Below are 12,314 nucleotides of genomic sequence, written 5' to 3' on the forward strand. Positions count from 1 at the left end.
TATCAGAGTGGTCATAGATTATCGATGGGATAGAAGCAATGAGGGGATTCTGTATGCTGGAACGATGTGACGTTGGAAACCCAATCGTCCCACCGTCAGAGACAAGATGGGAGCTCTTAGCGGAGAATTTAGCCAACAAAGAATATGAAACCTTATCGCCGCCCTCTGTTTTTATCTCCTCAGAGAGCCAGACGGCTATGGAATTAGGAGGTTTAATATTTGCTATCGTCGGGGTCATCTCCCATTCATGAGAACTGCGAGAACTTTTCTTTTTTCGCCTTTTGTTTTCCCAGACCGTGCCCATAATTTCCGCATGACGCATCCCGAGCCCCTGCCCCCTGGCCCCCTGCCCCCTGGCCCCCCTGGCCCTGGCCCCCCTGGCCCCCCTGGCCCTGGCCCCCGCTCTCCACCCACTGTCTCTCGTTCTGCTTAACTTGTTTAATAGCACTGAAACTCCTTTATCACCAGCATGCTCATCTTCCAACTGCCACTGAAAATACACACAGTCAATCTAAGTCATTTCCACTTCTGTTCTCTGTACAGACAGGGAAATAGAGTGCCTTCTGTGTCGCGGCTTATGTCTGTACAAAGTAGAAATTGAAATTAACGATTTTACAGAGAGTTGAAGCAATTCTAATTTCTATGATCCTTTAAGTGTTTTAACCAAGTAGCAGACGCATAACTCTCTGTCTGTGGTGTGGGGCATGGGGTTGACTGCCCTACATGACTTCCCTTGTATGGTGATTCATTGCTTTGGTAACCAGCACAGTAAGACCGTTCATCTGACTGGGTCCGGGAGGGAGACGACGATGATGTGAGGTTCCATGTTAAACGGGGTGAGACGAGACGAGCATCACTCCCATCCTGTTCTGTCTGTGAGAAATGAACAGAGAGACAGGAGGACCAACCTATCTAGCTGTGTTAATCAACCACACTCATGTACGCATGCAAACACACACATCCCCATGGACATACTCTGACACTGAATTCCAGTCCATTAGCTCTCTGTTTCCCTCCATCCCTCCTTCCCTCCCTCCTTCCATACCTCCCTCCTTCCTGGAGAACGTGGGGGAGAGAGGGATGCCATAGAGAGGGGCTGGAGAGGTGGGAGAGATTGAGGGAGGGATAGAGAGGTGGGAGAGATGGAAGGGGGGTGGGAGGGAGGGAGAGAGGTGTGGGGGGGCGGGGGGGGGAGAACAGGCAGATTTATTTGGGCAGGGTTAAGGGTTATTGTCTGCTGATTATTGGTCAGCAGGTTTATCTGGTGTTGCCCATGGGTGCAGAGCGTGCCACTGCTGTCATTTGGATTGGGATGCGGGAGATACATGGGATGCAGACAGTCAGACGATATGTCATTATTGTTTCATGTGAGGTATGTTTTATAGGATGACTGAGATATTTGACTGAAAAATACAGGATTTCAGGGAAATACATTTGATTACCAGGAAATGATTGAACAGACTTCTGTGGTCTGCAACAATGACGATGATGCCATTCGATAAACTTTATCAACTTGGCTAAATATTTTGGTAGCTCTTTGTCATCTAAGTATTTAAGTACATACTGGTAGTAGGCTTAAGTGTAGCTCAATAAAGATTGTGGTGTTTTTATGAAGAGCTTTTGAATTATTGACCAAGTGCAGTTGGACACTTACAGTTTCAAAACGTGACTCAGAAAGAAGCCTTGGAGGTTGTTAAAACACAGTCTTATTACAGCCACGCAGCTTTCTCTCTCTTTCTCTCTCTAACACACGCACACATACACACACGCACACACACACACACGCACACGCACACACACACACACACACACACACACACACACACACACACACACACACACCCTGAGGTCAGAAGCTGTAATTTTAATACGACTTGTTTCATGTTAAAAGACAGTCTGGTCAGCTGTCCCACATGAACTACAGTTTTAAGCTCTGCCCTGGTGTTTATTATTGTTTCAATAATATCCTATTACACCTCCATATTGTGTTACTACCCAACATGCCGTACATAGTAATCCAACTCATTCCAGGCATTCATCTAATGTTGTCTACATACCTGATATTTCATTTGGCTCTAGGTGTTACGTGCCACTGTAGAACATATCCCCTAAATCATATTATCTTGCTTTAACCTGTTTTGTTTGAATAATTAATATCTTATTCATTTTCATGCACAGTGACTGTTGTATGACTATGAATGAACATACTTTATATATACAGCATGTTTTGCACATCCAAATGTTACCATGATGGGCCTATTTAAATAGAAATAAAATAAGGTGAAATACTGATGAGGAAATGTTTTCCCAATGGTCAATTATTTATTGTATATGCTTTATCATCTTGGCTATCGTAACAATATATGAAACACTCTTTGCTCATCCTCATCATCTCTGCTTCTTACTTGTCTCTTCAACAGTGGCGGTCAGTGCTCTTTAAGCATGTTGGATGACTCTCATTCATATTCCATTCACCCAGTCCAATCTAACAGCGATAGGTTTAGGCTAATACAAGATACTCTAATTTTCCCTGTACCCATCATGAAGTTGCTACAACCTAGGCTATGAATGAAAGTTTACAACGTAGGTGCACACAGGTCGAGAGACAAACACTCTTGCCTGTATCTAGCTGATATAGGGTGTAATCATTAGTCCAACAGTTTCAAAAAAGAGTTTCTATTTGACAAATTCAGGTATGTTAATCCCCGTTTTGTTCCGTTTGCTTCCATTTAAGAAATGTTTTTCAACAGAATCGGTGGAATCAATACACACCTGTGAAAGTAAACACAGTTCACTTTCAAAGCAGCCACGTTGTATTCCTTCTCGCATCTGTGCGCTCTCCTCCTCTCACCTCTTCCCATTCGCTTGTGGACTTCAACGCACAACACATCAGCTGTATGTGACCAGGCGAAAAAACCTTTCAAAGCCAAACCGCTACACACAGCCTACATCGTTGTCACCATATTAGCTAAAGTAATGTCATAGTCAGCATAGCTAATAGAACTAACGCATTAGTAAACCCGCTACAATCATGCAGTAATGTTAGTGTACAGTCAGTAAGCAGTTACACCGGCAGGCACCAGTGGCAAATAATTACTAATACCAAAAGCTTACCTTAACTTGGAAGAGTTCCAGTGTTGTGTTGGAAAGTCATAGCCAACATACAGTGCATTCGGAAAGTATTCAGACCCCTTGACATTTTCCACATTTTGTTACGTTACAGGCTTGTTCTAAAATGGATTTAAAAAAATTATCCTCATCAATCTACACACAATACCCCATAATGACAAAGCAAAAAGTGTATTTTTTTATTTTTGCAAATGTATAAACAAATATATAAAAAGTACCTTATTTAGAAAAAAATTCAGACCCTTTGCTATGAGACTTGAAATTGAGCTCAGGTGCATCCTGTTTCCATTGATCATCCTTGAGATCTTTATACAACTTGATTGGAGTCCACCTGGGGGTAAATTCAATTGATTGGACATGATTTGGAAAGACACACACCTGTCTATATAAGGTCACACAGTTGATAGTGCATGTCGGAGCAAGCTACGAGACAGGATTGTGTCGAGGCAAAAATCTGGGGAAGGGTACCAAAACATTTCTGCAGGATGGAACACAGTGGCCTCCATCATTCTTAAACGGAAGAAGTTTGGAACCACCAAGACTCTTCATAGAGCTGGCTGCCGGCAAAACTGAGCAATCGAGGAGAAGGGCCTTGGTCAGGGAGGTGATCAACAACCCGATGGTCACTTTGACAGAGCTCCAGAGTTCATCTATGGAAATGGTAGAACCTTCCAGAAGGACAACCATCTCTGCAGCACTCTACCAATCAGGCCTTTATGGTAGAGTGGCCAGAAGGAAGCCACTCCTCAGTAATAGGCACATATATGACAGCCCGCTTGGAGTTTGCCAAAAGGCACCTAGGACTCTCAAACCAAGAGAAACAAGATTATCTGGTCTGATGAAACCAAGATTGAACTCTTTGGCCTTAATACGAAGTGTCACGTCTGGAGGAAACCTGGCACCATCACTACGGTGAAGCATGGTGGTGGCAGAATCATGCTGTGGGAATGTTTTTCAGTGGCAGGGACTGAGAGACTAGTCAGGTTTGAGGGAAAGATGAACGGCACAAAGTACAGAGAGAACCTTGTTGAAAACCTGCCCCAGAGCGCACAGGAACTCAGATTGGGGCAAAGGTTCACTTTCCAACAGGACAATAACCCTAAGCACAAAGCCAAAACAATGCAGGAGTGACTTTGGGACAAGTCCCTGTATGTCCTTGAACCCGGAACCCGGACTTGAACCCGATCAAACATCTGTGGAGAGACCTGGAAATAGTTGTGCAGCGATGCTCCCCATCCAACCTGACAAAGCTTGAGAGGATCTGCAGAGAAGAATGGGAGAAACTTCCCAAATACAGGTTTGCCAAGCTTGTGGCATCATATCCAAGAAGACTCGAGGCTGTAATCATGCCAAAGGTACTTTATCAAAGTACTGAGTATAGGGTCTGAATACTTATGTGAACATAATATTTCCATTTTTATTAGTAATACATTTGTAAAAAAAATCTAAAAACCTGTTTTACTTTGTCATTATGGGGTATTGTGTATAGATTGATGAGGGGGGAAAAAAATATTTAATCAATTTTAGAACAAGGCTGTAATGTAACAAAATGGGGAAAAATCAAGGGGTCTGAATACTTTCCGAATGCACTGTAGCATTCCTCTGTTTGAGCAGGGTGATTCAGTAGGCTAATCTTGCTAGCTACAGTTGCTAGCTAAGTAAGTGAAATTGAAAGTGAGAAAGAAATGACGAAATCGCTCTCGCTCTATTTCTCTTGCTTCTCCTTCATTTTGGAAGAAATTAATCTGTTCAAAACTGTTCAACTATTGTCTTTCTATCTCTTTGAGACAACTACTCACCACATGTTATGCACTGCAGTGCTAGCTAGCTGTAGTTTATGCTTTCAGTATGAGATTCATTCTCTGATCCCTTGATTGTGTGGACAACATGTAATTTTATTTATACATTTTTGAACCTTTATTTAAATAGGCAAGTCAGTTAAGAACAAATTCTTATTTACAATGACGGCCTACCCCGCCCAAACCTTAACCCGGACGACGCTGGGACAATTGTGCGCAAACCTATGGGCACACAATTCATGCTGCAAGAGCTCTGACAGGCTGGAGGACGTCCTCCGGAAGGGGGTGAGAACCATGAGCCTCCTAGGTGTTGTATTGAAATCAATGTACCCAGAGGAGGACGTAAGCTAGCTGTCCTTCGGCTACACCATGGTGCTACCCTACAGAGTGCTGTTGAGGCTACTGTAGACCTTCTTTGCAAAATAGTATGTTTTAATCAGTTATTTGGTGATGTGATTATATTTAGTATAGTTTTATCTAAAATTGATAACTTTCTAAGTGTTTTACAATTTAAATGTTTTTGAAATTCACTGAGGAGGATGGTCTACCCCTTCCTCCTCTGAGGAGCCTCCACTGCTCTTCAACTATACATAATCCAATTAAAATAAATGGTAAGGCCTTTCCCCTCTTTCCTTCCATCTTTGTCCCTGTCTCCTCCCTTCATCAGCCCTTTCACCCACTTCTTCTCTCCATCCTGCACCCCTCTGACCCAAAAGGAATGTGTAGATATGACTGATAAAGAGGAGCAAAGAGAGGAGAGGAGTGGAGCGGAGAGGGCTAAAGTTGCTGCTTGAAATGAGTACTGCCGTAAAACTGTGTCAATAAAATGTTTCACCCTTATTCTTCTTTCCGTCCTCTCCCTTTATTCTTTATGGGTCTGTAACCACATTTTGTTACTGGTTTGATTGGCTGTAGAAGCCGTCCAGGCTCTGGGGTACAAGATATTATTAATCTCTCTCTCCCTCCCTCCCCCCCTCCCTCCCAAAGGCCTCCAGCCTACTGTTTAAAGTGAGCGGAGGGGAAAGAGAGCGAAGGAGAGAGGGGGATAACAGAAGAAAAGAGAGGGCTGAAAAACGTCTCCCTAGCCCTCCAATGTGGAGATCAAAGTGGACTATTCCTTAAACTCCATGGCACCATAATGGTTTGGCCGAGTCCGAGAGAGAGCCCTCGCTGCTCCAGATGTTGTAACATGGGTGATTAGTGACAGTGTAATACTTTGAACACTCAGCGTACAAAGGGAGAACCCAGCTGAGCCAGAAGCTTTAAACTTTGTTGATGGGGGGGGTTCCAGAGCCACCGGAGAGCATTAGCCGAGAGATGTAAAGAGATATCACATTCATTTTTCCCGTTTATATGCGCCCGGGGAATAAAGGACAACAAATAAAGTGTGGGAGGCAATGTAAATGCCTGTCATACTTTTCCTTATTAGAAGTAGAGGGATTGTTTCTGGATGTCACAATAGTAGATTCCTCTTGGGACATTTAGTGATTGTATACTTAATAATTTAATATATATTAGACTATGTTGATTTTGGTAGTGAATAGTTTGATTTATATATTTAAAATTCCTCATCAGATTCTTCTTCCAGCATATGTTACATGACTTAGCCTGAATACCAAAACGTGAAGTAGACTGAACAAGTAAAAAAGTTAAATAATCAAGATGTATTACATTGCAATGTTATTACATGTAATTACAATTACAATAACACAGGACCCAATAAATTGATGTAAGTAAACTGTTTAGTTCATGATTTTCTAAATATCCAATTTCCCTGTGCATCTTCTGAATTTGTCTTTTTTTATTTTTATTTAACCTTTTTACAATGACGGGCTAGGAACAGTGGGTTAACTGCCTTGTTCAGGGGCAGAACCACAGATTTTTACCTTTCGGTTGCCACTAGTCTCATGTTCAATTGAAAAATTACAATTCACTGACTAGCCATTGTGAAGCATGTTGTAGTCTGGACGAGATGCTATGGAGACAGCAAAAAAGAGAGAATGGTTGACAGCCTAAATTCTATCCCTGATTGCTGTCTGTGCACATGACAACATCGCACAGCTAGTGTGTCCATTCTAACTCATGGTGGAACTGTAACAATATTTTCCAAACGTTTCCAAAGACTTGGCCCTACTCAAATCCCAACTAAAGACAAATAACTGATACATCAAAACATTCAATGTTTATTACAAAACGTTCAAGTTTGTATGACTAGTATTTAAATAAATTACAAATGGGGATTAATTGAAAAAAAAATTATGTTTGGGTTGTAAAGTTTGACTGAAATTTGTATCAACATTATATGCATTTAAAACAGCATGAAGAAATACAAAAATCAATAACCCCTTGGGCATAAACACATCCATTTCCAAATGTATCTGAACGATAAGCTCTATGAACAGACCTGTAAATGTCACTGTATTGTCTCCCTCACTTACACATTCCCAATTCTTTCCCAAACTCCTCCCTCCTTCGATAGTGGAGAGAAAACATGAGGGGATTAAGGTCAACTGAGACCTGGATCCATGAATGCTTAAAGAAGTTAAACCAAACAAATTGCACTAATTCCTGCTATCTTCATGAGTATGTAACCATTGTTGTAGTTGTGAAAAAACATCAGTGAAGACTTTACAAGGGTTTGATTTAAACTGGAGCAGCCAGGTGAAGTTCTGGCACATATCACACTCCACCTATTCTCTCTCTCATTTCTGCTACCTCTCTATCTTTCTTTCTCAATTCAATTCAAGGGGCTTTATTGGCATGGGAAACGTATTTTACATTGCCAAAGCAAGTGAAATGGATAAACAAAATTGAAAGAAACAATAAAAAGTGAACGGTAAATATTACACTCACACAAGTTCCAAAATAATAGAGACATTTCACATGTCATATTATGTCTATATACAGTGTTGTAACGATGTGCAAATAGTTAAAGTACAAAAGGGAAAATAAATAAACATGCATATGGGTTGTATTTACAATGGTGTTTTTTCTTCACTGGTTGACCTTTTCTTGTGGCAACAGGTCACAAATCGTGCTGCTGTGATTGTTCACTGTGGTATTTCACCCAATAGATATGGGATTTTATCAAACTTGGATTTGTTTTCAAATTCTTTGTGGGTCTGTGTAATCTGAGGGAAATATGTGTCTTTAATATGGTCATACATTTGGCAGGAGGTTAGGAAGTGCAGCTCAGTTTCACCTAATTTTGCGGGCAGTGTGCACATAGTCTGTCTTCTCTTGAGAGCCAGGTCTGCCTACGGCAACCTTTCTCAATAGCAAAGCTATGCTCACTGAGTCTGTACATTGTCAAAGCTTTCCTTAAGCTTGGGTCAGTCCCAGTGGTCAGGTATTCTGCCACTGTGTACTCTCTGTTTAGGGCCAAATAGCATTCTAGTTTGCTCTGTTTTTTATTCTTTCCATTGCGTCAAGTAATTACCTTTTTGTTTTCTCATGATTTGGTTGGGTCTAATTGTGTTGCTGTCCTGTGGGTCTGGTTGTGTTTGTGAACAGAGCCCCAGGACCAGCTTGCTTTGGGGACTCCAGGTTCATCTCTCAGTAGGTGATGGCTTTGTTATGGAAGGTTTGGGAATCGCTTCCTTTTAGGTGGTTGTAGAATTTAACGTCTCTTTTCTGAATATTGATCATTAGCAGGTATCGGCCTAATTCTGCTCTTATTGCATTACTTGGTGTCTTATGTTGTACACTGACAATATTTTTGCAGAATTCTGCATGCAGAGTCTCAATTTGGTGTTTGTCCCATTTTGTTAATTATTGGTTGGTGAGTGGACCCCAGACCTCACAACCATATAGGGCAATGGGTTCTATAAATGATTCAACATTTTCTTGCCAGGTCCTAATTGGTATGTCAAATTTGATGATCCTTTTGATGGCATAGAAGGCCCTTCTTGCCTTGTCACTCAGATCGTTCACAGCTTTGTGGAATTTACCTGTGCCGCTGATGTTTAGGCTGAGGAATGTATCGTTTTTTTGTGCTTTAGGACAATGGTGTCTAGATGGAATTTGTTTTGGTGATCCTGCCAACTGGACCTTTTTCGTAACACCATTATTTTTGTCTTACGGAGATTTACCGTCAGGGCCCAGGTCCTACAGAATCTGTGCAGAAAATCTAGGTGCTGCTGTTTGCTCTCCTTGGTTGGGGACAGAAGCACCAGATCTTCAGCAAACAGTAGACATTTGACTTCAGATTCTAGTAGGGTGAGGCCGGGAGCTGCAGACTGTTCTAGTGCCCTTGCCAATTCGTTGATATATATGTTGTATAGGGTGGGGCTTAAGCTGCATCCCTGTCTCACCCCAGGGCAGTGTGGAAAGAAATGTGTGTATTTTTTGCCCATTTTACCACACATTTGTTTGTGTACATGGATTTTATAATATCGTATGTTTTTCCCCCAAGACCACTTTCTATCAATTTGTATAGCAGGCCCTCATGCCAAAGAGAGTTGAAAGCGTTTTTGAAGTCAACAAAGCATGAGAAGACTTTGACTTTGCTTTGGTTTGTTTGTTTGTCAATTAGGGTGTGCAGGGTGAATACGTGTTCTGTCGAACGGTAATTTGGTAAAAAGTCAATATGACATTTGCTCAGTACATTGTTTTCACTGAGGAAATATACAGTCTGCTGTTAATGATAATGTAGATGATTTTCCCAAGGTTGCTGTTGACGCATATCCCGCATTTATTGGGGTCAAATTTATCTCCACTTTTGTGGATTGGGGTTATCAGTCCTTGGTTCCAAATATTGGGGAAGATGCCAGAGCTGAGGATGATGTTAAAGAGTTTAAATATAGCCAATTGGAATTTAAGCGTAGCCAATTGGAATTTACCATCAACCCCACAGGCCTTTTTGGGGTGGAGGGTTTGTATTTTGTCCTGTAGTTCATTCAATGTAATTGGAGAATCCAGTCAGTTCTGGTAGTCTTTAATAGGTGATTCTAAGATTTGTATTTCATCTTGAATATGTTTTTGCTGTTTGTTCTTTGTTATAGAGCCAAAAAGATTAGAGAAGTGGTTAATCCCACGCATCTCCGTTTTGGATAGCTAACTCTTCATGTTGTTTGTTTAATGTGTTCCAATTTTCCCAGAAGTGGTTAGATTATACTTAGGTTTTTGCATTCTTCATCAAAACATTTGTCATTATTGTTAATTTTCTTAGGTTGACTGCTTGACATTTTTAGATTTGAAAGGGAAGCTGAAAGGTCAAATATACTGTTTATGCTTTCAAATCAAATTGTATTAGTCACATGCGCCTGTCACGGGTGTCGTATGAATTGGACCAAAATGCAGCGGGAATATGTATACTCATCTTCTTTTTTATTAAAGAAGGAAAACAGAAATAAACACGTATACAAAACAACAACGAAACAGTCCTGTAAGGCTACTAGGCTATACAAAGAACAACTACCCACAAATCCCATAGAAAAACACCCCTCTTAAATAGAACCTTCAATTAGAAGCAACGAGGAGCAGCTGCTTCCAATTGAAGGTCAACCCAATAAACACCACATAGAAATAGACATACTAGAACTAACATAGAAATAGACTAACAAAGAATACAGCCCAACAAACCCCGAAACACTCTAAACAAACACCCCTGCCACGCCCTGACCAAACTACAATAACAAACAACCTTTTTACTGGTCAGGACATGACAGCGCCGAATACAACAGGTGTAGACCTTACAGTGAAATGCTTACTTACGAGCCCCTAACCAACAATGCAGTAAAAAAAATAACAAAAAAATATGAATAAAAATATGAATAAAAGAGCAGCAGTAAAATAACAATAGTGAAAACTAGACTTCGCGCTCCGGTACCGTAAAGTGACTATGCATAGATAATAACAGAGAGTAGCAGCGGCGTAAAAGGGGGGTGGGGCGCAATGCAAAACGTCTGTGTAGCTAATTGATTAGATGTTCAGGAGTCTTATGGCTTGGGGGTAGAAGCTGTTTAGAAGCCTCTTGGACTTAGATTTGCCGCTCCGGTACCACTTGACTAGGGTGGCTGGAGTCTGACATTTTTAGTGCCCAACAGTTGCCATACCAGGCAGTGATGCAACCAGTCAGGATGCTCTTGATGGTACAGCTGTAGAACCTTTTGAGGATCTGAGGACCCATGCCAAATCTTTTCAGTCTCCTGAGGGGAAACAGTTTTTGTCGTGCCCTCTTCACAACTGTCTTGGTCTGCGTGGACCATGTTAGTTTTTTTGGTGATGTGGACACTACGGCTCTCAACCTTCTCCACTACAGCCCCGTCGATGAGGATGGGGCATGCTCAGTTCTCTTTTTCTATAGTTCATAATCATCTCCTTTGTCTTGATCATGTTGAGGGAGAGGTTGTTGTCCTGCCACCACATGGCCAGGGCTCTGACCTCCTCCCTACAGGCTGTCTCATCATTGTTGGTGATCTGGCCTACCACTGTTGTGTCACCGGTACACTTAATGATGGTGTTGGAGTCGTACAGGAGGGGACTGAGCATGCACTCCTGAGGGGCCCCTGTGTTGAGGATCAGCATGGCGGATGTGTTGTTACCTACCCTTACCACATGAATGCAGCCCGTCAGGAAGTCCAGGATCCAGTTGCAGAGGGAGGTGTTTAGTCCCAGGATCCTTAGCTTATTGATGAGCTTAGAGGGCACTATGGTGTTGAACGCTGAGCTGTAGTCAATGAATAGCATTCTCATATAGGTGTTCCTTTTGTCCAGGTGGGAAAGGTCAGCGTGGAGTGCAATAGAGATTGCGTCATCTGTGGATCTGTTAGGGCAGTATGCAAATTGGAGTGGGTCTAGGGTTTCTGGGAAAATGGTGTTGATGTGAGCTATGACCAGCCTTTCAAAGCACCATGGCTACAGACGTGAGTGTTACGGGTCGGTAGTCATTTAGGCAGGTTACCTTAGTGTTCTTGGGCATAGAGACTATGGTGGTCTGCTTTAACCATGTTGGTATTACAGACTCGGACAGGGTGAGATTGAAAATGTCAGTGAAGACACTTGCCAGTTGATCAGCGCATGCTCGCAGTAGAGGTCCTGGTAATCCATCTGGCCTTGCAGCCTTGTGAATGTTGACCTGTTTAAAGGTCTTAATCACATTGGTTGCAGAGAGCATGATCACACAGTCTTTTGGAACAGTTGGTGCTCTCATGCATGTTTCAGTGTTATTTGCCTCAATCAAATGTATTTATAAAGCCCTTCTTACATCAGCTGATGTCACAAAGTGCTGTACAGAATCCCAGCCTAAAACCCCAAACAGCATGCAATGCAGGTGTAGAATCACAGTGGCTAGGAAAAACTCCTTAGAAAGGCCAGAACCAAGAAAGAAACCTAGAGAGGAACCAGGCTATGAGGGGTGGCCAGTCCTCTTCTGGCTGTGTCAGG

General features: G+C 42.0%; 1 protein-coding gene across 1 annotated transcript in view; it reads left to right on the forward strand.

Annotated features, from left to right (window-relative positions):
- The first annotated feature begins 313 nt into the window (after window positions 1-313).
- LOC115156430 (vegetative cell wall protein gp1-like) overlaps window positions 314-12,314 on the forward strand; it is a 52,104-nt gene continuing 40,103 nt past the window's right edge. The window contains exon 1 of the mRNA XM_029703860.1: window positions 314-415. Within this exon, the coding sequence (XP_029559720.1) occupies window positions 314-415 (102 nt within the window). The remainder of the gene's footprint in view (window positions 416-12,314) is intronic.

This window comes from Salmo trutta, chromosome 21 (assembly GCF_901001165.1).
Source record: "Salmo trutta chromosome 21, fSalTru1.1, whole genome shotgun sequence".
NCBI classification, from domain to species: domain Eukaryota; kingdom Metazoa; phylum Chordata; class Actinopteri; order Salmoniformes; family Salmonidae; genus Salmo; species Salmo trutta.